Source organism: Heterocephalus glaber, unplaced genomic scaffold (assembly GCF_053883595.1).
Source record: "Heterocephalus glaber isolate CG9 unplaced genomic scaffold, H.glaber_assembly_v1.0 deba00001564, whole genome shotgun sequence".
Lineage (NCBI taxonomy): Eukaryota > Metazoa > Chordata > Mammalia > Rodentia > Bathyergidae > Heterocephalus > Heterocephalus glaber.
In genome coordinates, this window is record NW_028258351.1 from 1,007,429 (window position 1) to 1,034,255 (window position 26,827).

At 38.7% G+C, this 26,827-nt stretch overlaps 1 protein-coding gene across 14 annotated transcripts in view; it reads right to left on the minus strand.

Annotated features, from left to right (window-relative positions):
- Nucleotides 1-26,827, minus strand: part of Trim37 (tripartite motif containing 37) — a 141,859-nt gene that overhangs the window by 100,353 nt on the left and 14,679 nt on the right. For 7 of the 14 annotated variants that reach the window (XR_015443147.1, XR_015443146.1, XR_015443144.1 and 4 more), the window contains exons 2-3: nt 11,014-11,115; nt 620-660 (exon numbers count right to left, since the gene is read on the minus strand). Coding sequence is in view for 9 of the 14 variants with exons in the window: in XM_013067665.3 (XP_012923119.1) it covers nt 620-660; nt 11,014-11,115 (143 nt within the window). In the remaining 5 variants the exon portion in view is untranslated. Of the gene's footprint in view, nt 1-619; nt 661-11,013; nt 11,116-12,944; nt 13,400-15,451; nt 16,301-20,798; nt 20,976-26,124; nt 26,212-26,827 lie in introns of those variants that run through there. The other 7 variants (XR_015443145.1, XM_087191430.1, XM_087191433.1 and 4 more) reach the window with 4 other exon arrangements.

Consider the following 26,827-nt stretch of genomic DNA (forward strand, 5'->3'; position numbering starts at 1 on the left):
CCAGGTACAGTGGCACATGCCTATAATCCCAGCTACTTGAGAGGGTGAGGCAGGAGGAAGATCACAAATTTAACCCCAGCCTAAGCAACTTAGTGGCTTAGAGAGACCCTGTCTCAAAATAAAAACTAAAAAAGAGCTGAGGCTATAGCTCAATATGAAGCCCTTCAATGTCCAGCACCCTTCCCCCATACCCCCAAGAAGTTACATAATGATTTTTTAAGAGAGGCAAGAGTAACACATCAAACTATGTAATACACCCTACAAAAATCCAAGTCAGATAAATTAGTCTCCCCATTTTTTTTTCTAGACATACTGTTTATATTTTATTCAACGGTATTCATAAGTAAAGTCTACCTCAGGGAGTGGTGGCGCATTCTTATAATCCCAGCACTTAGGAGGCTGAGACAGGAGAATCGCCATGAGTTTGAGGACAGCTTGCACTACATAGTGAGTTCAAGGTCAGCCTGAATTACATATCAAGACCTTGTTTAAAAAAAAAAAAACGAAAGAAAAGTCTAGCAAATTAAAAAAAAAATTCCCTTATGAATCCTATGGTACACTCTGACCCCACAGCCTTAATATTTTCTGAGTTCACAAATAATTGCAGTAAAATACTTACCGGCAATGAGGACACTGAGCTCTCTGCTCTGTCAGCCAGCGCTATGAAAATAAAAGAATTTAATTTTTATTGTAAAATCTTCATTAATTTGTGTATGTTCAGTATTTATAAAGCAAATTTAACGAGTTTAATTCTCTAATGCCTAAATTAATTTTAGAGATACTTATAGAAATAACAGGCAATCTACTGTCTCATTATCCTGGCAGGAACAAATTTTCAGAAGGACAGACCTTCTCCTAAAATAGTTAAGAGGCTACTGTCCCATAGGAAGGAAGTGATTCTAAGACTATCTGGGTTTCATAAGAAACATGCAGTTTTCACAAAAATAATGATCCTGTCATTCCATCCTCAAAATTAAACCATACCAGTGATTTTCTTCTATCTAAAGTACTACAAATTCCCTGAGAAAGTTTAAGGTACTAAATTTCTTTTTTGAAAAGCAAACTAATTCTGAGGTATGCATATTATAGTCATATAAAATTAATTTAAATTATCAATAGGTATAGTAGTGTAACTTTTTCTTAAATCTTAAGAGGATTTTATAATTTGGTAACTTAAACATCTAAGAATTTTGGTTTCTTTATAGTTATACGAAGATTTTTTTTTTTGTACCGGGGATTGAACTCGGGTCCTTCCATTTGCACAGCAGGTGGTGAAACCACTGAGCTAAATCCCCGGCCCATATACAAAGATTTCAGAAAAGATAAATGTCTCTATTAAACCCCCAATTTTTTTTTTTTTTGGTACTGGGGATCGAACTTGGGTCCTTGTGCTTGTGCAGCAGGCAGAGAAAACACTGAGCTAAATCCCCAGCCCCATAAATCCCAAATTTTATTAACCATTTAAATTATTACTAGATTAGGAACATTTTTATACCACATACTAAATATTAGAATTTTTGAATACTCTTCTGAACACAACAGGTTAATAGCTAAAAATTTTAAGTCTGGCAAATAGGTCCTGAGGTAAATAACAAATCCTACATCAATGTATTCCAAGTATCTATTATTTCTGTTTAGCCCTTTCGACTTCTATAAAAGAACATGAGCTTTTACATGAAGTCAAATAATTCAGTAATAAATTTCTCAAGGAAACCTTGAAGGATAATAAAGGATTTCAGATGAGCTGGGCATTGTGGTATATGCCTATAATCCCAGGTTCTCAGGCCAAGCCAGAAGGACCCCAAGTTCAAGGTCAGCGTAGGCAACTTAGTGAGACCCTGTCTCAAAATAAAATTTAAAAAGTAAAAAGGGCTGGGGATGCATCTCAGGGGTAGAGCACTTGCAGTACAATGCCCTAGGTTCAATCCCCCGCACTACAGGGAAAAAAAGACTTAAGATGATAGGAAACAAGGTACTTCAGAGCAAAGAAAATAAAGCTGGAAGGAAAAAAAAAAAAAAGCAAATAGAAAAGGATCTCTCCATTTTTTTTTTTTTTTTTGGTATGGGGATCAAACTCGAGTCCTTATGCTTGCACAACAGGCGGCAAAACCACTGAGCTAAATCCCCAGCCCTGATCTCTCCATTCTTAATAAACCTTAACAATATTTCTTTTGGGCCGGGGAAGCGCAAGGTCCCGAGTTCAATCCCCAGTACCAAAAAAAAAAACACAACAATATTTCTTTGGACCCTAGGCAAAAATGAGATTTGGGTCAGGTTTCTTCCCCCGAAACTACACTCTGACCATGTTACTCCTCTAAAGTCACATCTTTCCCATACTTCTCTTCAGGAATTAGTCTCAGGCTATCTTTAGTCGCACCCTATAATCCAGCAAGGTTAAGTGCTTTTAAATATGTTTCCTTTCTCCGGTGCTTGCCTTGCAGGCGCAAGGTCCAGAGTTCAATCCCCCGTACCAAAAAAAAAAAAAGTTTCCTTTCTGCACAGAATATTCATCCACAACTTTATCTGAGATACTCCCATACACTTAGCCTCCAGTTTATGTCACTTCCTCCTAGAAAGTGTTCCTTACACTCTACAGACCATCTTAAATATTATTGCCTGGGCCAGAGATGTAGCTCAGTGGCACTGTACCTTCCTGGCAAACGCAAGGTCCTGAGTTCAATCCCTGGCACCGGAAAAAAAAAAATCTCATCTTAAATATTATTGCCATGCTCTCCCACAGCAACCCTCACTTTCTCCTTCATTGTATTTATAATACTCTAATGATGTATGTGTTGGGCTCCCCTGTGCTGCTACATTATAACCTCATCAAAGGTTTGGACCATGACTGGGAGTGACCAGACTATATTTTTAAATATGGTCAAAACAGGCCAAATGCTGCAATACATACCATTCATATCATATTTGCGTATTTCCTTATACAATCCCCTCCATATCCTGTCCCTCAGGAATGTTATTCATCTCCATAAAACTTTCCTGCCTATCCCAGGATAGAGTTAAGCATTCCACTTTATTGCATTTTTACCTTGTATTCCATAATTTAATTTAAACAGAAAATAAACATGGCAATTTTAATACTAAAAAAAAAAATGTTTTTCTCAAACTCAAAGGCAAGGATTGATCCATTGATAATATTACCAAAAACAATATATGGATAGCAAATAAGCCCTTGAAAGAATCCTTACTCCTCAGAGAAATGTTAATTTAAAAAATAATGACCTGGGCCAGAGATTTAGCTCAGTGGTTTCGCCGCCTGCTGCGCAAGCACAAGGACCCAAGTTCGATCCCTGGTACCAAAAAAAATTAAAAAATAAAAAATAAAAAATAATGACCTGCCAGGTGTGGTGCTGTACACCTGTAATCCCAGCACTCAGGAGGCTGAGGCAAGAAGACTACCCTTGAGTTCGAGGCCAGCTTAAGCTATATAGTAAGTTTAAAGCCAGCCTGAATTACTGAGTGAGATTCTTTTTTTTTTGGTACCGGGGATCAAACTCAGGTCCTTGCCCTTGAGCAGCAGGCGGCGAAACCACTGAGCTAAATCTCTGGCCCACAGAGTGAGATTCTGTCTCAAAAAAACAAATGAGCTGGGGATTTAGCTCAGTGGTTCTGCCACCTGCCTCGCAAGCGCAAGGTCCCGAGTTCAATCCCTGTTACCAAAAAAGAACAAACAAATAAATTAAAAAACAATGACCTATAACCCCAGCAACTTGGGAGGCTGAAGAAGGATCACAACTTCAACCCCAGCTTGGGTAACTTAGTGAGATCCTGCATCAAAATAAAAAAATAAAAAGGGCCAGGGGTATACCTCAGTAGTAGAGTGCTTGCTAGTGTGCACATGTCCCTGGCTACGATCACCTATACCTCAAAAAAGCATTAAAAAGAAAAAACACAATGAGATACTATTACATACCAGTAAGAATAACTAAAATTTACAAAATCAAACATATAGCATCAATTTGGAGGAAATAAACTCTCATGCACTGCTGTCAAGAATGTAAAATACTACAGCTACTTCAGAAAAGTTTGGCAATGGTAAAAAGTTAACCATACTCACATGACCTAGCAGTTCCATTTCTAATTAAGAAAATAAAGCTTCAGTCCATTTAAAGACTTGTATATATAGCTATTCATAGCAGTTTATTATATAATAGAAAAAAACTGAAAACATCTTCAGATGTCTATCAGTATATAAATGGAGTATATACTACCCAGCTATACAAGGGAATACTATTGATACAATGCAGATGAGTCTCAAAATAACTTTTTTTGGTACGAGGATCGAACTTGGGTCCTTGTGCTTGCGAGGCAGGTGGCAGACTCTCAAAATAATTTTGGTAAGTGAAAAATGCCAAACACATTTCAGTATATACTGTACGGTTTTATTTGTGGAAAATTCCAGAAAATGCAAACTTATCTATAGGACAGAAATCAGACAACTACTTCACTGGGGACAAGTACAGTAGAAAGGGACATAGAAACTTTCAGTGATGATAACAGATATATTCACTATCCTGACTGTAGTGATAGTTTCACAAGTATATACTTACTAAAACTTAGCAAACTGGCCAGGGATTTAGCTCAGTGGTTTCGCCACCTGCTGCGCAAGTGCAAGGACCAGAGTTCGATCCTCAGTACAAAAAAAACCCAAAAAACAAAAAAACTACAGGGTCAAAACTTAGCAAACTGGAAAAACAAAAAACTTAAGCTGTACACTTTATGTCTAGTTATGGTGTCAATTATATCTAATGAAAAATATCTGGTAAAATAAAAACAAAACAAAGTCAATAATTACAAGCAAACATATAAAGTGCTACCAAGGCTGAAAATCAAGGGGTCAAACAAAACAAAATAAAAAACAAAAGAACTGGAAAAAGGTGGTACAAAGAAAACAAATAAGAAAAGGTTTTGAAAAATAATCAAATGAATGTAGTTTGATAAATGAGAGACCAAGTCTGAAAATACAGTGGATGTACCCACTTTTAGGTATGTGTGGAAGAAACACTAGCCCGAAGATGAATACAGTCTTAGTCTGTCAATAAACTGCAAGTCTGGCCTTTTGTGTGTATTCAGTGACACAAGTATCTGGACCATCAGAGTCAAATTTCCACAGTCAGATGAAAAGAAATGTCATGGGAGAAAGGGAAAGCATTCAAATGAACACTGGTATAATTTGGTGAGGTGGGGTATCTAGCTTCTGTAATCATCCATGTCTGTTCAGTAACATTCTCTGGATAACTGTTAAGTCTCAGCAAGATAAAAATTAAACAAAGCAGGGCTGGGGATGTAGCTCAGTGGCGCCACGCCTGCCTGGCAAGCGCAAGGTCCTGAGTTTGATCCCCAGTACCAGAAAAAAATTAAACAAAGCAAAATCAATGTTGACTTCCAACATGCCTCTTTGATCACTACCTTTATTTTCTCGCTTTTAGAGTAATAATTCTGTGGAAGTTTTTTTTTTAATACTTCCTATCAGTTTCTGTCTTTTTCTTTTTTTTTTTTTGAGACAAGGTCTCACGATGTAGTTCAAACTGGCCTTGAACTCACTGTGTAGCTTAGGCTAGCCTCAAACTCATAGCAATCCTCCTGTCTCAGACTCCCTAGTGCTGGGATTACAAGTGTGCACCACCACGCCCAGCCTCATTTTCTCTTCTTATTCTCTCCCATCAGGTTTTCATCCCCATTGTTAGGATTTGGATATAGACTGTCCCCCAAAAGCCTCATGTGTTTAGGATTAGATGATGGGGCACTATAGCTGACTTGCAAGGTATTAGGAGGTAGGGCCTGGTTGGAGGCAGGTCACTAGGGGCATGGCCTGGAAAAGTATATTCTTTTTTTTTGGTACCAGGGATCGAACTTGGGACCTTGTACTTTCGAGGCAGGCGCCAGAACCACTGAGCTAAATCCCCGCCCCCTGGAAAAGTACATTCTTGTCTCCACTTTCTCCTTTCTCTGCTTTCTGGCTGCCATGGGTTGAACAGCTTTCCTCTGCCCTGCCCTTACACTATCCTGTTTCTGCCTTGAACAAACTGACTTTGGACTGAACCCCTTGAAACTGTGGCCCAAATAACCTCTCTTCCTTTAAGTTGTGGGTGTTGGGTATTTTGTCCCAGCAACAGAAAGTGGCTAAGATACCAACCATTCCACTGAAACTACTCACAAAGTCACTCAATGACCTACATATTCTCAAATCCAATGGTCAATTCCAAGGCCAGAAACTATAATAAAGATAACTAGCTTCTCTCTGAAACATGGTTTTCACCTGACTTCTGGGATGCCTCATTCTGCTACATTTCTATCTACCTCAATTATCACACCTTCTTGGTGTCCTTTGCTGACATCCTCCTCCTACTTGTCCTGACCTTTAAATGTTGAGGGTGCCTCAAGAGATCAGACTTAAAATCTTTTCCCATCTAATTCCTTGCTTGTTTTTTTGTTCCCCCTCCCCACCCCGTACCAAGAATCGAACTCAGGACCTTCCGCTTGCAAGGCAGGCTCAGAGACACTAAATTCCCGGCCCTTCCTACCTTGGTTTTAAAGACCATGTAAAGGCTAATAACATTTATCTGTGTCTTCCCCAACTTCAGATGCATATTTCCAACTCTAGCTAGATGTATAATAAACATCTCAAGGGCCGGGGATTTAGCTCAGTGGTTTCGCCACCTGCTGCGCAAGCACAAGGACCCGAGTTCAATCCCCGGTACAAAAGAAAAAAACAAAACAAAACATCAGAAGATAGGTTGAAAAAAACCTTCTAGTTTGGCTGCCATCTTGGGCCGTGAGCCAGGGTAGCAGCACCGAAGCACTCCACTGTGGGGCAGGCAAGATGGCTGGTCCCCAACCCCATCCCCCACACACCCAGTGGCCATGCCAGACAGGACTCTAGGAGTGGATTCCTAGTAGAGTCCAGATAACTACACAATGAAAAACTAAAAGAATAAAGCCCTAAGTCCTCAAGAAATGCACAGAAGGAGAGAAGAAGGAATACAGCTTCAAAATTTAAAAAAAGGAAGAAGAGTTGTTCAAACGCAGAAATGTCTCTTTACCCAGAAATGATGACTCTATGCTAGAAAGTCCTATCCAGGATTCAGATACCAGTTCCACTGTACGCACTCCAGAGGAAGACATTATTAAAAAAGATAGGGTCCAGATTTTTTTCTAATAATGCCAAACAGCAGCTAACAGCAACACAGAAATTTAGAAAGCTCCTTTCTAAACGTAAGAATTATTTTCTGTATGCATATTATAGGACTTTGTAATAGAGTTTCATTTTATTAGCTTTTTAAAAAATTTTAAGGGCTGGGGATTTAGCTCAGTGGCACTGCTCCTGCCTCGCAAGCGCAAAGTCCTGAGTTCGATCTCCGGTACAAAAAACAAAACAAACACACACACACACACACACACACACAAAATAACATCTATTTGTAAGGGTACTATTGCCAGGTGTGTGTGGCCATGCCCGCAATCCCTGTACTTGAGAGGTTAGGGCAGGAGGATCGCTATGAGCTCAAGGCCAGCCTGAGTGAGCTACAGTGACTTCAAGGCCAGCCACAACTACATAGTGAGATCCTGTCCCAAAAAATAATAAAGACACTATCAAAGTATCACATTCATTGTAGAAAAATTGTAAATTATTAAAAAATTTATAGAAGCAAACATAAAAATGATTAATCTTGGCACCAAGAAATAAGGTTATAAATTCTTGATTTTTCAGGTACTGTATTTTTAAATGGTGACATAACATAGAATATAAATTTAAAATAACAATCACTGAGGTCTTAATTTTTTCCCAGTTTTTGAGTACTGTAACCATTTCTATAAAAAAATCACTGTATAATCTAAAACTTCCTCATATACATTCATAAAAGTGAAATGGCGGCTCACAGGCAATAAACTTAATTTACACTCTCAAAAAAAAACCCCAAAACTTGTACATCTACAGTGTAAGTCTGTTCCTCAAGTTTGTTCTACCTTAGAATAATATACTAGAGGCCAGCCTAAGCTACATATGGTACTGAGTTCAAGGCCACCCAAAACTACATAACAAGATCTGTCTCAAAAAATTAACAATAAAAATAAATAACAAATAGAATTTAAAAAATCCATTCATCTAGAAGTTGTAAAAAATTTTCCTCAAATCCCATCTGTAAGTAAATCCTATTGGTTCTACCTTCAAAATATATTCTGAACTCCCTTATTTCTCACTCCCTCTATTATCACCATACTAATTTAAACCATCACTCATCTTTCACTATAAAGCACACCTTCCTTTTACTCCTTACTCCCTCTTTTATCTGCCTATAGTTCACTTTCCACAAAGTACCCAGTGACATCTTTGAAACGTGAATTATTTCGTATCACTCAAAAGCTTTCAATGTCTACCACCAAGATATGAGGGCAATCTAGCTACAACATGTCACCCCACTGATCACCAGCGTTGATTTGATTGATCTGCTGACGAGGCCACTCTTCCCTTTCTCCCTCACGGTTCTGTGTGCATCCCTCCTGAAGCTTCGAGCTCAAAGCAGACAACTTTCTCAGATAAGAGTACTGTTCTAGTTAAGGGTACATGGGTAGCTGTGCTCCCCTGCTAGAACCTCCAAACAAGCTCTAAGGTCAATGGTTACCATCCAAGGTCATTACCAAGGCCCTTAATCACATATCCAAATTCATCTTCTATTCCTCTCTCCCTCTGTTCACTTTGCTCTGGCTACACTGGCTTTCTTGTTATTTCTCAACATACTGAGCATTCTTCTCAGGGTCTTTTTTTCCTTCTAACACTCCAGATACAATTTCATTGAGATCTCTGCTAAAATGTCATCTCCTCAAACCTTTCAGATTACCATATCTAAAACAGCTAAGGGGCCGGGGATTTAGCTCAGTGGTTCCCCCACCTGCCTCAAAAGTACAAGGTCCCGAGTTTAATCCCTGGTACCCAAAAAAATAAAAAATAAATAAAACAGCTAAAACCCTATCTATCACCTCCTCAAAGTCCTCTGTAAGCCTATTCAGTTTTTTCTGCATAGCACTTACTCATATCTAACATGTATCTACTTACTTTTTTTGTCCATATCTCAATTAGCATTGGGAAGTCAATGATTGATACCAAGGAGGCAAGCAATAGTGCTGAATGAATGAACAAATAAATGAAAGTACATTCAAGAACCAAGGCAGAAGCCAGGCATGGTGGGGCACACCTGTAATCCCGGCACTGGAGAGGCTGAGGCAGGAGGATTGCTGTGCATTCAAGGCCAGTCTGGGCTACACAATGAGTTCAAGACCAGCCTAACTACATAGCAAGACCCTGTCTAAAAAGAAATAAAAAAATAAAAGAACCAAGACAGTCCAGTTCTGTGACTGCAAGAAATTTTTTTTTGGTGCTGGTGATAGTGGTACTGGAAATTCCACTGAATGACATCCCCAACTTTTTTTATCTTTTGAACAAGGTCTCACTAAGTTGCCTGGGCTGGCTTTCAACTTGTAATTCTCCTGCCTTAGCCACCCAAGTAGCTGGGACTATAGCCATGTGCTACCATGCCTAGCAACAAGAAAATTACTTCAGTGTTACAGATAAAAGTATACAGTATTTATCTTTTTTTTTGGTACCGGGGATCGAACTCGGGACCTTGCGCTTTCAAGGCAGGCACTGGAACCACTGAGCTAAATCCCTGGCCCTACAGTATTTATCTTATTGAGGCAAGTATAAGGAAACAGAAAATGTGAAGTAAAAATCACGTTAGATGGCTTTTATTTTCTCAATAAAGAAATTATGTCAAGAGTAATATGAGGGATTTAGCTCAGTGGCACTGTGCCTGCCTTGCAAGCGCAAGGTCCTGAGTTCGATCCCCGGTACAGAGAAAAAAAAAAAAGGAAAGTAATGTAAGCAGGGCAGTCGTCACCTGTTCTCTGTAAATGTGCTGCTGGACTCCCACATTACAAGAATTTATTACACCAAAAAAAGATTTTCTGTTTTACATCTTAGGCTTCCCCATAACTTTGAGGAGTTCACCGATTTAAAGACAATAGATTATATTCATCTCTGTAGTCTCTTCAAACTACATAATACTTTTTAAAATATGGGTTCTTTGAACCCATTATCCACTTTTTCACCACCTGACCCATTAAACATGTGTAAATTCTTCCTTTTCTGAGAGCAATACTTTTGTAGTGCCTCTTCATAAGCCACACATTTTTCAATATAAAGACTCAAGTCCATTCCCTCAATCAAATTTAAGCTCTTCCAAGGAAGGTGCATTGTCACTTATCTTAGTATCCCTCAACCCCAAGCATAATGCAAGCAAACACTAGTGGACTAGTGGGGGTTTTTTGGTTTTTTTGGTACTGGGGATTGAACTCAGGTCCTAGCGCTTTCAGGGCAGGTGGCGGAACCACTGAGCTAAATCCCTGGCCCCAAACACTAGTGTTTCTAAGTATTTGTTAGCTGGATGTGATGGCGCATACCTGTAATCCCAGCACTCCGGAGGCTGAGGTGGAGGACTGTCACAAGTTCGAAGCCAGACTGAACTACATAATGAGTTTAAGACCAGCCTAAACTACATAGCAAAAACCTACCTCAAAACAACAAACAAAAAAAATGTATTTGTTAAATGTGCAGTACATTTAATAATGTAAATATATTAAAATTACAGTAAGCTTTGTTTCCAGAAGCACCTCAATATCTTCATACATTTCACAGTCGTGGTCATACACCATTTATTCATCTCCAAAGCACTAAGCAGTACAAACCAGTAGGCTAATTAAGAAAACTTCATCTAAGGGACATTTTTAGGAAGAAATTTTTTTTTTTTTTTTTTCCAGTACCAGGGATCAAACTCAGGACCTTGAGCTTGCAAGGCAGGCGCGGGGCCACTGAGCTAAATCCCCAGACCATAAAGGACATTTTAAAGAAAGGAACAAAATATAAAGTAAGAAAAAGCTAAATGAAATGGTTAATCCTTACTTCATATATAAACTAAATGTAAGTTTAAAAATACAACTTACCCTAATACAGCTGAAACAACAAAGCTTGGAGCAATGTGGACACAAGCGAGCATCCCGCAATTTCTCCATGCAAATGAAACATCGGAAAACCTCAGCAATGCTCTGAAAATAATACAAGATGGAAAGGTCGCAGGTTAGATTACTCAATCAAGAATAAAAAGCACTACAAAAATAATTTACTTGAGCCAGGTATGGTGGCGCATGCCTGTAATCTCAGCACTCAGGAGGCTGAGGCAGGAGGAACACCATGAATTTGAGGTCAGCCTGCACTACAAAGACTGTCTCAAAAAACCAAACCAAAACAAAACAAAACCAACATCATCAACAAAAATTCACTCAACAATTACATTTATTTTGGGCTAAAATCTTAGTTTTTACCATATCTCATACCAGAACTTGGTCAAGGTCCCAGATACATCAGAACATCTGGACAATGTACTTTTTTTTTCTAGGTTTGACAAGAATTCTATTCTAAGAAAAAGACAGACTATGTACAAATTTTTCACTGAAGCCTTAATAATAATGGCAAAAATCTGGCAACTACCCAGATACCCAAATATTAAAATATTGTAGCAGTAACACAAATTATGACTCTGTCACTGAAAATATTTACCTTAATGATAGAGAAATGCTTATGATATACAACAGTAAGAAAAGACTGTGACCGAATCCACAATATGAATTTTTCCCTGCAATTTCCCCTGAAATAACATGCTTTTATAGTTAGGAGGGGGAAAAAAGGTTTTAAAAATATAGGTATCCTAATGGCAGTGTATTTTGCCCTGAGAGAAACTGATTCAGGATCCAGAAATCTGAATTTCTGTCCTAAAGCTGCAACCAACTAGCTACTTCTCTGAGCTCGACATTCTGTCCTTATGAAAAATTTTGGTGGCAGTTCTGAGGCCTTGGGAAGAAAATAAAAGTAAAGAATCAGCATTACTTTGCAAACCTCAGCGAGCTGCTTTAGGAAGTGATGAGAAAACACATAAAATTAAATGTAGGTATTGCATATTTTCATTTTTTATGGCATTTTTGCATACTTTTATTCCATTCCAGAAAACTTAAACCATGAAATCAAGGTAAGTATACAAAACCTATGTAATACTTTCACAAAGGGAATTAAGAAAATTACGTACTCAGGAATGGAATCAGGACTGCAGGGGTCAGACCCTGTGAGGTACAGACTCTTAACTGGCCGCAGAGTGGACAACAAAGACCACTGGGTGAACTAGTTTCAAGTGGAGTGTTCAGTAACAGTTACCGCTTTACCAGGAAGGATTTACTATTTTAACTTCAAATTCGACAGTCACGATAAACAGTCTTTTTCGATGTTTCCAGGCTTTATGGAAATATCCCAAACACGTAAAATCCGCTTAGAGTCATATAAAAAGAATATTGTTCTAGAAACTATGGCCAAATAAGACAATACAAATATATATACTATACACACGTTATACTACATATATATGCATGCACACACGGGGCGGGGGGGGGATCCTCGTTCAATCTAGGAAGAATAGAAGCCTGCAAAATGTAACGCTGGGAAGAAAAGATTATTATTCATTTGGACCTTGATTTGGATCCGCTCTCAAGTACTCTTAAATAAGTGGCGGCGAACAGCAGAGCACGTCCATCTCATGAATTTGCAGTTTTGCTCTGAAAGGCTTAGTTTGGCAAATATCGGGAGGTAGGAATACTGTACAGGCGCCAACGCACCCCTGAAAGGACCAGGCTATGCAGCACCTGACTGCGGAACAGAGTAAGCACAAGACACCCGGAGGGTCGCAGAACCAGCCCCGGGCCAGCCCGCCTCACAGAGCCAATGACCAGATGAAGATGCCCTAGCAGAGAAGAGGGAAGCGCACAGGGCCGGCAGAAAAACGCTCACCGGGTGGCGGAGACTAACCACCACCCTCCGCAACGCCCCTCACCTCCACACTCTGTTCATCCATCGCCTCAGGCTCTCGGCGGGGCCCTCGGCGACCCGCGGAGTCCGTGGACTGCCCTAACAGGCGACGGCCCGAGGTCGTCAGGTCAAATAGCCAAGAACAACCCGGCACCCAAGTCAAGGGACTCCGACAACTGCCCCACTAGAGAGCCCCATTGCCTCAGGTTCTGTGCCAGCTACCCCCATTTCGCCATTTTTATCACTGCGCCCGCCGTGGAGCGGAGGGGGGGTAAGCAGCGGCCGCAGCTCCTTCCTCCCGCCTCAGCCGCCAGTCAAGGACCACGAAGTAGCTTCGGCCCACGTGACGCGGGCGCGCTCGTATCGAAAGTCTGAGGCGCTGGTCGCAAGCGAAAGAGGCGCCGCAGACGATTCGCGAACCCCAACGGTAACCACGGCAGCTAGAGGCGCGACAGCCAGAGAAGCCACAACGCGCGTGCGCGCAAGAGGGGCGGGGCAGGGAGGAGAGGCGGGTGATTAGTTCCCGCGGTGCAGGAGCGTGCACGAGACTTGGAGAATCGTGGCCACAGGGTTGCAGGCCTTGAGCTGCAAGGGGCTGTAGGCAGCGGGAGGGCGGCCCGCCCCCAACTAGGGGGCCGTGCTCGTCTTCTCAAAATTTAGCGCGCCAGAATGGAGCCATCTGGCTGGCTTGTGAAAAACGTCGCTTTGGAAGTCACACCCCTAGGATTTCAGATTTGGAAATTGAAGGGAAGGGCCCAGGAAATGCACACCATCAGCAGCCATGCCTGGTGCTCCGCTACAGGTGACTCGGAGATGCCCTAAATTGGAGGATTTGTGAGGAATGGTTTTTTCAGGGAGCAATTGCGCATTGCAGCAAGCACCTACCGCTGAACTACATTCCCAGCCCTTAGTTTCAGGGTCTGAGTGCCCAGGCTGGCCTTGAAGTCGATTCTACCAGCTCATCTCGAGTAGTTGAGATTAACAGACACGTGCTCCACACCTGGCCGCACTCTAAGGTTTTAAGATTTTTCTCTCCCCCTACCAAAGAAACGAGTTGAAAAGCTCCATACTGTAAAGTCTGGAGAGATGTTTCTCATTTTGGTGGTAGGGTGGACGGGACCAGAGTAAAGTCTTCAGAACCACACTCCACGCTTTTCTGGACGCTTTGGACGCTCGCCATGCCCTGGGACTACTAAAAGGACAAAGGGTTATCAGCTTGTGTGGAGTTTTCCTATAATTGAGATCTGCTTTCTACAATTTCCTGCCAGAAGCAATGTGTACACTGCAGAAGTTGAAGGTGTGTGACACAAAAGGACATACGTAAAATTCTTAATTTGAACCCAATTTTTCCTGTCTAGTTAACTAAACAATCTTTTTATACTTGCTTTAGCCAAGAGTGTGCATGTAGGGAATTAAGAAATTCTTGAATATCAGGCATTTGGAACTTGTAAGTTGTAAGCAGGAACTAGGTATATTTCAGCTACCTGAGCCCCAGACAAGGATATAAATTTAGATTAATATAGGACTGTAAATGCTTTCATTAAAAAGTATTTAAAATTTTGGAACTATGTTAAGGTGATGGTTGCATAACACTATTTGTACTAAAATGTCCTCAATTATACACTCTAATATTGTTTCTTTTGTGGGAATTTTACTTCAATTTAAAAAAATTATTCGTAGCCGGGAGTGGTGAAGCAAACCTGTTGTCCCAGGACTCGGAAGGCTGAGGCAGTAGGGTTGCCACAAGTTTGAGGCCAGCCTGGGCTACATAGTGAGTTCAAGGCCAGCCTGAGCTACATAGTGAGATCCTGTCTCAAAAAAACCAAAACTTAAAAAATAAAAAAAATTACACGTGGAACACAGTACCCCAACTAATACAACTATGACACCATGGCTATTGAATGACTATGGGCAAGTAGTGCCTTTAGTGTGGACTAGTTGGACAAAGGGATGGAGAAGGATGGCATGAGATTGATTTATCATGCTACTCCTGTGACATTTAAAATTTAGGAATTGTTTACTTCAGGAATTTGCCACTTAAATGTTTTTGGACCAAGGTTGGTCACAGGCATCTAAGACCATGGAAAGCAGAACTGCACATAAGGAGGGACTGTGTTTACATCTCAGATACGACTCCAAAACCCAGTATTAACAACAAAACTGCAATACCTGCTCCTCTTCTCCCCATCTAAGCACGGTTTTAACATTTCCCACATTAACAGTAAAAATGTATTGGGGTCTTGGATTCTTATTACATAGATACACCATGATTTACTTTCCTATTCACCTATTAAAGATGTGTATCTGTATCATTATTATAAATACTCGTGTAATTAACTTTTTTTTTTACCCCAGCCCAAATTTTTTTAAGTATTGGCAATTTAGCCCAGGGCCTTGCACATACTAAGCACATGCTCTACCTCAAGGTGGTAAGTTTGATCCCCAGTACCAAAAAAAAAGAAAAGAAAAAAGGAATTTCTTCTCAGGGACTTTAAAATTAAATTAAAAAGTAGTAGATAAATGCTCCACTGATTTGTTTCTGAGTTTTCATATTCTTTTTATTTGAGACCCCCCCTCACCTGATTTAGCTTTTATACAGAATGAACAATTATAGGATGAATGAGAATAAAAGTATTATTGAGATACCACAGGGGTCATCAAAAATGGCATTTGAAAACAAATTTATGCTGCTCAACACTAGCAGACAGATGATTTAAGGAAAAAAGTAAACAAAAGTGAGGCTACACAGGAAAGCCAACATATTAAACTTTGTGAAAGACTACATATCACATATTAGTGGTCTCACCAATAATGTAACTCCATCTGCCATCAACATTTTCAAAAATGAAATTATATACCTATATATAATATATAATACAAATATTTTGCTTTTAGTCTATTTTATAATGCACATTCATTCACACAATGACAGACTAAAATGTATAAACATTCTTTTATGATAGGCCAGAACATCTATTATCTATCTATTATCCCAACAATACAAAAAGAAAACAGATGCAAATTAGTATTAAAGGACTTCCTTACCTAAAATTACAAAACTAAATAAGGTATAGATATTTAAATCCTTTTATTTCCATTCCATCCTTTGGCTGAACTTTATTAATATAATATCTGCTCTTGTTAATCCTCCTTTTATGAAAGGCATCATGACCCTGTCTCTCAAGCCCAACTTCCTCTTCCTCCTTTACCAGCCCCCCACCTCTACTCATGAACTGTTAATGACACATCTTCCTGTATTTCTCTGGAATTAATCTCTTCGTAATTACAGTTCCCTTTTGCAATTCCACTTCTTCATAAGTGTGGCATGTGAGATTTTAACTGCTCTGTCACAGTTTTTTCTTCTTCAGTCAGTGATGACAGCTAGAAAACAAATGACAAAACCTTTATTTCAGAAACCTTCAAATACTATTAAATTAGTTAAGTTCTGCTTTATCACACAATAAATGTTTGCATAAGCTTATATCATGTATGTAATCACAACTTTAGGAAGACAAAGGAAAAAAATAGATATTTGACTCTCTGTATACAAAGTATTATGATCTTTGAGCTTCCAAAGAATTTGCAAGTAAGATGAAGAAACCAGACCAGAACAGGCATGGTGGCATACATCTGTAATCCTGGCACTTGGAAGGCTGAGGCAGGAGGATCACTACAAGTTTGAGACCAGCCTGGGCTACATAGTGAGTTCAAGGCCACCCTCACTACATATTGAGACCCTGCCTCAAAGTAAAACCAAAAAACAACAACAACAACAAAACAGAAACGAGGCCAAGAAATTGGAAATCATGTTTACCTGTTATATTCTAAAAGTTTTTGAAAAGGAGATGTGAACAAAAACAGTTTGGAATCTCAGAGAAGTGGAGTCTTGCATTAATTTTTAAGAACAATGAAAATGCATTGAGTGGCAAAAAAAAAAAGGAAAATGGATGAATTATAAGAAAATAATTGTCAATGCACAATAAGTTGAGAAAGAAAATGTGAGGCACCTTAACCATATAAGGAACTCTGTCTCACAACTCTGATATCGTTGATAGTGGCTTCACACTCAAACTCACACTAAAATACTTCTAACAGTGCTGGTATCATATCTACACACAATTCCAGAAGATTTCTTTCCCCAGGGTTCTTTGCACAGTGAGGAAACTCTCCCTAGTTACCTGTTTCCAAACTTTCACTCCTATGTCATTGGGTTACAAACTCATTTCTGAACCAATGTTAATTAAAAGAAAATCCATCCCCTTGGCCACTCAAGTACACCCCTGGATCTGAGGACGGGCCCAGCTTGACCTCAGGCATGTGGCTATGAAACAAGACACATATCTTAAGAAAGTCAGTACTCTTACAGGTAGGAAGAATAATGGATGATGAGCAAACAGCCAACCAAGAGTGTCCACCAGCAAGAGCAAAAGCAAAAGGAAGAAATAAAACAAGGAAAGTTGTAAAAGATTTTCACAGAGGACCAACAAATATGCTGGCAGAAACAAAGAGTTCTATGGGGAAGTAATATGAGATACAACATGAATCCCTTAAGTAGTCTCAAATCTGCCTAATTATATAGGTCATCTCTGGAGAGACTGCCAAATCTAGAACACCCAGACCTACAGAATCTGAATCTCCAGGGCAGCACTGTCCAATAAAACTTTCCATTATGGTGGAAATATTCTATATCTGCACTGTCCAATTGGGAGATGAAGAACTGAATTTTCAATTTTATGTAACTGAGTTTAAATGGCTATTGGAAGCCTACATGTCCAATATATGATAGACTGCTGGTTTGACTAATCAAACAACATTTGCCAAACATGTTCACGTGAATAAAATGATAATCATATGCCTTACTGCAACCCAAACATTTACAGAATATCCTTCTACCTCAAAAAAAAAGGAAATGGGTATAGCTCAGCAGCAGCATACTTGCTTAGGGATACACAAGGCCCTGAGTTTAATTCCCAGCACTGAAAAAAAATTTTTAAAGAAAAAAATTTTAAATGATATTACTCTGGCGAGTCTTGTTACTCTCCCCCCCGCCCCATACCGGGGATCAAATTCAGGACCTTGTGCTTGTGAGGCAGGTGCGGTGCCACTGAGCTAAATCTTCAGCCCCAAGTCTTGTTACTTCTTAATGCATCTATGTTGTTTCTGTGATCACTGCGCAGGAATTTTCACATCTGTTTAATCCTCAAAGAATTTTTGCAAAAGTTAAAGTCAAGTTAACCTGTCTAAAATTTGTAGAAATTTTCCTTTAACACAAGTGTTTTAAGCATCCATCAAGAGGATACTACACAGTCTACTTTTAGTGCCTTTATTACTTTCTATTATTATATTTTTGTTTTGGTAGCATGTTTTGCTATGTTCTATCTTTGTACATATTTACTCCTTTTTTTCTTTGGTTGGTTAACTTCATAATTAAGTATATTTAAATTGCAATGATTTAATATCAGCTAAGAAAGATTTAATATCAGCTAGATTAACATGTGTTCTCTTTCTCCCATTTCCTTTTCTATTCTCCCTATTTATTATTGAAAATTATCAATTCACCTCTTTTTATTTTTTTTGGTACCAGAGATCTGGACCTTGTGCTTGCAAGGCAGGCAGAACCACTGAGCTAAATCCCTGGCCCTCAACTCTCTTTTTTAATAATAATCAATTCAAATACACTGTCTACCTTTTTTTGTTTTGGGGGGTTTTTTGGGGGGGAGGTTGGGTTATTTGTTTGGTTTTTTTAAAACTAGGTCTCACTATGTAGTTCAGCCTGGCCTTGTACTGACTATATGTACCCCAGGCTGACCTCTGACTTGCAGCGATACTCCTGCCTCAGACTCCCAAGTGCTGGGATTACAGGTATATGCCACCATGCCCAGCCTGTTAACAGGGTTTTTTTTTTGGTTTTTTTTTTTGTACCAGAGATCGAACTCAGGACCTTGTGCTTGCAAGGCAGGCGGCGGAACCACTGAGCTAAATTCCCGGGCAACAGTTTATTTTTTAGTGTCTAATCCTTTTGTTTTTTTTCCTTTTGAGACAGGGTCTTCCTATGTAATTTAGGCTGCTCCTGACCTCACTGTGTAGCCCAAGTGGGCCTTGAACTCATGGTGATTCTCCTGCCTCAGCCTCCTAAGTGCAGGGACTGTAGGTGTGCACCACCAGGTTCATCTCCCTTTTAATCTTAAAAGGGTTGAATGTCAGAAGATTGAATGTCACATATGTACTTTCTTTAAACTTTCTAGATTTATCTCATTTTAAAACTTACGTAGCTGCTGGTCATGGTGACACACATTGGTAATCGCAGCACTCTGAGACAAGAGGATTTATATAAATTCAAGGCCAGCCTGAACTACACAGCAAGACTCTGTCTCAAAAAATAAAAAATAGGGTGGGGGATTTAGCTCAGGGGCACGGGGCCTGCCTCGCAAATACAAGGTGATGAGTTCCATCCCTGGTACCAAAATAAATAAATAAATGAAATAAATTTTTAAAATTAAAAAAAAAAAGTAGTAGGTAGAGGACCCATTCTATCTTTACATCTCCAAATTTGGTCTTTACTGATTCTAAAATACAGCTTCCTTTTCAAAGGTTTAAAACCTACTTTTCAGTCATTTCTCCTTGTTTTTTTGGGTTTTTTGGTACTGGGGATTGAACTCAGTACATTGCACTTGAGAGGCAGGCATAGCACCACTGAGCTAAATCCCCAGCCCTCATCTCTCCTTGTTTGCTATCATCCAATGCAAAGTGAAAGCTCTCTCAGCATTCTACCTGATAAATAATTGCTTATTTCAGATAAAAACATCATTTAGATATTCTCCTTAATGGTTATCTTTATAGCAATTTAGATCATTAAAAACCCCTATCATGTAGGGGCTGCAGATGTGGTTCAGTGGTAGATTACTCAGCTAATATGTTCAAAGCCCTGGATTTGACCCCCAGCACCACTAGATAAATAAATAAATCATCCATCACTATCATAACTATTTTTCCATACCAATTTATAGTGTCAATCAGAAATATGCCACATATTACATCCAGAAGGGGCAATTTGTTTGTTTTTTGTATTTTTTGAGACAGAGTCTTGCTATGTAGTTCAAGCAGGCCTTGAACTCACTATGTAGCCCACACTGGTCTCGAACTCACAGTGACCCTCCTGCTTTAGCCTCCCAATTACAAGGATTCTTACACTATATAAAACAGGGATGAGGAATGGACTGAAGGAATGGAGGGGAGGTCAGACTCACCCAGGCCTGACAACCCAATTGAAGAAAAGGAGAAAAAAAAACCAAGCCAGGCATGGTGGTGCATGCCTGTAATCCCAGCACTTGGAAGGCTGAGGCAGGAGGATCGTTGCAATTTCGAAGCCAGCCTGGGCTACAGAGTGAGTTCAAGGCCAGCCTGAACTACATGGTAAAATCCTGTCTCAAAAAAACAAAATAAAACAACAACAACAAAAATTGGGAGTGTAGTTCTGTGACAGAGTGCTTGCGTGAGTTGCACAAGGTCCTAGGTTTGATCCATGATAATGCCCCCACAACTGTTTCTGCTATAAATACTTTCCAGACTGCTCAGTCTCACTAGTTTTTATAAGATGCAGAGTAGGTCTATTTAATTAAGTATTAGCAAGGGTTCTCTTCTGCCATGATTACATAATCTAAGGCAGCATACCTCTTCATTAATCATGCCATGTCCACTTATTTATTTTAAAATAAAAGGAAATAAAAATAATCATACTTGAGGGTATCAAAAATAGCATTTCTATCAATAGTTCAAACTGACTTCTAAATTTTTAAATCCACATTCCTCAGTGTTTATCTTATAAAACAACATTGAGAACTAAAACTATAGAATCCAATTTGTCAATTGAAAACATTACCTCCACATCAGTATGCTTTTGTAGTTCTTGTATCATGGCCATAGTCTTATTCAAAGTAGTATAAATGCGGTTCTTAGTCTCTTTCTGCTCAATAGCAATGGGTTTAAAACGTGCATACAAAGTTTGGTATCGAGACTTTATAGCTGACAATTCCTTTAAGAGTGTAACTGGATTTTTCTACATCAGGAAAAAAGCCAGTAAATATTAAATCATGGAATGGAAAAATTAAATTTCTTCTTAAGAATTAGAATATATCATATTACTATTAACTATTTAATTGAACACTGTTGATATATATACAACGATGTGACAGGATGGGGGGAGTATAAGACCTGGAGCATATTATCAAGGAATTTATACCCTAGGGATAGAAATCACACACACACACACACACACACACACACACACACATCAATATTAAACAGCAAATAAGATCAGTTTAGATGTATACATTTGATGCACAGTTCACAACCACACATTATTTCTAAATTTTTTTTTTTTTTTGGTACTGGGGATTGAACTCGGGTCTTTGCACTTGCGCAGCAGCTAAATATAATTTTAAATGCCATTCAGAAGAAGATTAAAGCTACTACTTTGATTTGTTCTTCAAGAATAGGATAACTTGAGGGGCTGGGGATTTAGCTCAGTGATTCTGCTGCCTGCCTTGCAGGCACAAGGACCAGAGTTCGATCCCTGGTACCAAAAAAAGCCCGAAAAACAAAAAGAACAGAATATGCTGCACAAGCGCAAGGACCCAAGTTGGATCCCCGGTACCAAAAAAAAAAGAATAGGATAACTTGAAACCACTAATTATAAAATTAATAAACATACTGCCATGGAACTGAAGTATAAGTAAATACCAATGTATTAAATATACACATAAAATATAAAATTCATGCCAACTCAACTATATAAACTACATTGGTTTTTCAAATTCATTTTGTAATATAAATAACTACTGCCAAGCATAGTAATGCGTGCCTATAATCCCAGCATTCAGGAGGCTGAGGCAGGAGGGTCACCATGAATTCAATGCCAGCCTGGGCTATATACTGAGTTAAAGGCCACCCTGAAATAAATGAATGAATGAATTAATTAATTAATTAAATATATAAAATTGGTATCTACATTTATAAAAGACATCTCAATTAGTCTCTTCTGTCTGCCAAACGGTACTGAATTCTTTTCATTCCCTGAAGGTTCCTACCTATTCCAAACTTTCTGTCCTTCCTCCAATACCCATTTACTTGCTCCTTCTTCCACATGACCTCACCAAATGCCTTGCTATGAAGGCAGAAACAATCCAGTAGAAACTCCATTTTCATGACTATAGATTTTTATAAAAATATCTATAGACATTCTCATCTTTATTTAGCTGCTATCACTACCACTAGTGTTTCCTTCCCATATCCTCTAGAACTTTAAATTTTCTGTTTATCAATTATCTTCTGAAAATTTCTCTTGTACAATTTAAAAATATATAAATTATAATATTATATATGTATATATGGGGAAAATAATTCTTTGCCTTCTCTCTATTGTCACTTCAAAACCAGGTATTCTTTTGTTTCTTGCTTTTTTTTTTGGTACTGGGGATTGCTTTTTTTTTTTTTTTTTTTTAACACAGGGTCTTACTTTGGTAGTTCAGACTGGGCTTGAACTCACTATGTAGCCCAGGCTATCTTTGAACTCATGGAGATCCTCCTGCCTCAGCCTCCCGAGTGCTGGGATTATAGGCATGTGCCACTACACCCACACAGCCTGCTTACGACTAGATTATGAACAGAACTTAACACAGCCATCACAAAGGAAAAAAAATGTATGCATAGCCTGCTTTGTTCAAATAACTGGCTCTTAAAAATAAATAAATAACTTGATCTTGAGAGCCACTGTGTTCTTCTATTAACATTTGTAAAACTGCACTGCACTTTAATGTTGTGCCTATAATACCTCAATTCATTTTAGGGTTTTATTTATCTTAAGTGGGTGATAAAAGGTCTTAAAAATATATAAGAAATGCTCTGCTAATGATAATGCTGGTCATGAGAGAAAAGAAAAGAGCCAGTCCATGAGCAAACAGCTGAATGCCAAGTGTTTTAATGAAATGTGGCATTAGTTGTACTATTTACAAGCTTTAAAAACTTGACAGAGAGCCAGGGATTTAGCTCAGTGGTTCTGCCGCCTGCCTCTCAAGCGCAAGGACCCAAGTTCGATCCCCAGTACCAAAAAATAAATAAATAAATAAATAAAAATTGACAAGGAGCCGGGGATTTAGCTCAGTGGCACCGTGCCTGCCTCAAAATCGCAAGGTCCTAAATTCAACCCCTGGTACAAAAAAAAAAACAAATTGACAGGGAAAGCCTGGTATGGTAGTGCATGCCTGTAATTCCACTCAGGAAACTGAGGCAGCAGGATCGCCTAGGGTTCAAAGCAAGCCTGGGCTACATAGTGAGTTCAAGTCCAGCCTGAACTACATAGGGGGATCCTGTCTCAAAAAATAAAAATAAAAACAGAAAAAGATAAGAAAAATGCTTGTAAAATTTTAAAAAATTACTGTTCTGGAACAATTAAGGGTGAAAACACAGTAATAGGACCTTACAGTTTATTGTCTCTCTCTGTATAAATAGACCCCAGAAAAAAGGTTGACTTTTGTGCATAGTTATTGACAGCTTCCAAGTCATAAATGGTACTAGAAGGAAGATAATGCAGCTAAATAAAAATGCATGTATGTATGTGGATCTGAGTAAACACACACCATAGGTGGCTGGCACATATGTCAATGAATATTTACTACAGGTACACACAATGTATCACCACAGAGAGACGGTGTTAGACAACTGGTGATTTACTTTCCACTTTTTAAAAAAAATTTTTTATTTTTTGAGACAGGGTCTCACTATGTAGTTCAAATTGGACTTGAACTCACTGTGTAGCCCAGGCTGACCTCAAACTCAGTGATCCTCCTGCCTCGGCCTCCCAAGCACTGGGATTACAAGAATGCTCCACCACATCTGACACTTTCCTCTTTTGGGGGCGGGGGGGCGGGTACCAGGGATCAAACTCAGGTCCTTGCACTTGCGAGGCAGGCAGCGAAACCACTGAGCTAAATCCTCGGCCCTCCTCTTTCTTGATAAATAATCATTAGGCCTAATGTTGGGCAAACCTATGAACATTAAAAGATTGGTTTTGTTCCCAAATGTAACACGTACATACAAAAAGAAGGTAGATAAAGTTATTGTATGAATATTAAGGTATTTAAAAAGATATAGTTCCTCAAAAATTAAAACAAAATTACCATGTGACCTAACAATTCTACTTCTGGCTATATACTCAAAAGAACTTAAAGCATATACTCAAACAAATATTTATTCACAAATGTTTATAGCAGCAGTATTCACAATAAGCAAAAGTTGGAAGCAAACCAAATGTCCATTGACAGATGAGTGAATAAAGAAACTATGATACTCACATACAATGGAATATTATTCCACCTTAAAAAAAGAAGTTCTGACACTGCTACAATATGGATGAATCTTAAGGCCAGTATGCTAAGTGAAATCAGCCAGTCACAAACAGACAAATATATGCTTCTACATCTATGATGTATTTAGATCTAGAGAAGTCATTCGTAAAGACAGAGGTAGAATGGTGATTCCCATGGGGCAGGCACTGAACGACTATGGTGGTGCATGCCTGTAATCCCAGCACTCTGAGAGGCTGAGACAAAGGTCTGTTCTGAGTTTGAGGCTAGTCTTGGTTGCACAGTGAGTCCAAAGCTAGCCTGGTTTACATAGTGAGAAACAATCTCAAAGAACAAACAAAAAAAGGTAAATTTTATGTTATGAATATTTCACCACAACTAGAAAAAGAAAAAAACCTAAGAATGTAAAGCAATTTAGCTACTTTGAAAAACAGTTTGGTGGTTCCTCAAAATATCAAGCATGAGCCTGGAATCCCAACTACTCAGGAGGCTTAGGCAGGAGGATCACAGCCAAGTTCAAGGCCAGCCTGGGCAACTTAGAAAGACCCGGTTTCAAAAAAGGAGTTTGGGGATGTAGCTCAGTGCAAAGACTCTAGGTTCAATCCCCAGTATCACACACACACACACACACACACACACACACACACACACACACACACACAAAAGACAAAAAAGTCAAGAGCTAGAATAATTCAAATATAATTCTGCAATACCATGAATTGAACAGTAAAAAGTGAACATTCATGAAGTTTTCCTGATTTTGTATAAAATGTCAGTTTAATTTGTACTTCTATCCAGTCAAAAAAATTTTTAATGTGTTTTACTTTTTGAAAACTATAAAGTATAGCATTTCTTGTTTGCTGGCAAGAACTGTCAAAGATAGTAATGCTTTTAGGCATCACTTGCTTTTATTCCATGGGCATGTATACTTACAGTTATGACTTTATGGCCTATGAATAGTCAGCTGGAGGCAGTAGTATGTACCTATACTCCCAGCTACTCAAGGGGCTGAGTCAAGAGGATCACTTGAGCCTAGAAATTTGAGACCAGCCTGGGCAAAACAGTCTCAAAAATAAATAAGTAAATGAATAGATACTATTTCTAATCCACCTCATGTTACAATAACTTAGGACATAATTTTATGCAAAAACCATTGCTCATATTGTATAATTAAACAAATTGAACAGTACATCATCCTGTTCCTAGGAGAATAGCATGCCTGCCAATACATACTGAAGAACCACTGCTCTAGTGAGTAGCGGCTATATTCTCTCTTGGAATTTCAGAGGTTTCTACCCTGGTTTGTACCTCGGAGCTCAATGATTCTTTTTGTTTTTGGTGCTGGTGATGGAACCTAGGGCCTTGCACATGCCAGGGAAGATCTCTACCACTGAGCTACATCTCCAGCCCTCAATGATTCTTCTTTTCTTTCTTTTGGTACTGGAAATTGAACTCAAGGCCTTGCAACTTGCCTGGCAGATGCTGTGCCATCAATGATTCTTTTTTGAAAGTTAGGGAAATATAACAAGCAAAGTGCCACAAATTTCACTGATGATAGTTATAATCTTTTCAGTATGCCCTGACCAAGCTTCCATCACAAGATTTTAAGAATCTATAAATTCAGTATAATGCAATTGTTAATGTTATTGCTTTATTCTTTTATTAGTAGAAATATTACGGCTGGGGATATAGTTTAGTGGTACAGCATTTGCCTAGCATGTGTAAGGCCCTGGAATCAATCTCCATTACCACACACACCAAAAAAAGAAGTATACTATTAGAAACTACCAGAAAATCTTTTTATGAAATATTCAGTTAAAAAGGTTTATTCATTTTATAGATTACCTCGCCTGCTGAATCAGGATGATTAATCTTGATTTCATATTCCAGCCTGTACTGAATGTAATCCAGATCAGAGTCAGCTTTCTGGAACTAAAAATCAGCACAAATATTTATTTTATAAACCAAAACACATATTAGTAACCAAAATATTTTAGTCTTTCCTTCCTTTTTATATTTTTTATTATTTTAATGTGTAATAAATACTTTGAAAAGATGAGAGTAGGGATGTAAAATGGTACTTGCCTAGCATGCATAAAGCCCTAGATTTTATAACCGCCATTGTGCAAAAAAGAAAAAAGTGGAAATAAAAAAGTATATAAAATTTTAAAACTAGATAACATTTTGAAATCATTATCCATGCATCTCTCTTAGATTTAAGTCAAAATAAGATTCTAAGTAGCCACTGTCATATATTGTATTAATACAAAAACATGAACAATTCCATAGGGTCAGTGATGATCAGGTAAATAATAGCACTTTCCTACCTTTGGGAGGAAATATGGTTTCAAGTTAAAATACAGAACAATTTTATTTCAAGGATACTCAGTTACCTTTATTACAAATACACCACATTAACCAAAGAGCTACAAATATATGCCACCAAATTTAGAGGCCTTCAGGCCGGGACTTTCACTCAGTGGTTTTGCAGCCTGCTGCTCAAGTGCAAGGACTGGAATTCAATCCCCAGTACCAAAAAAAAAAAAAA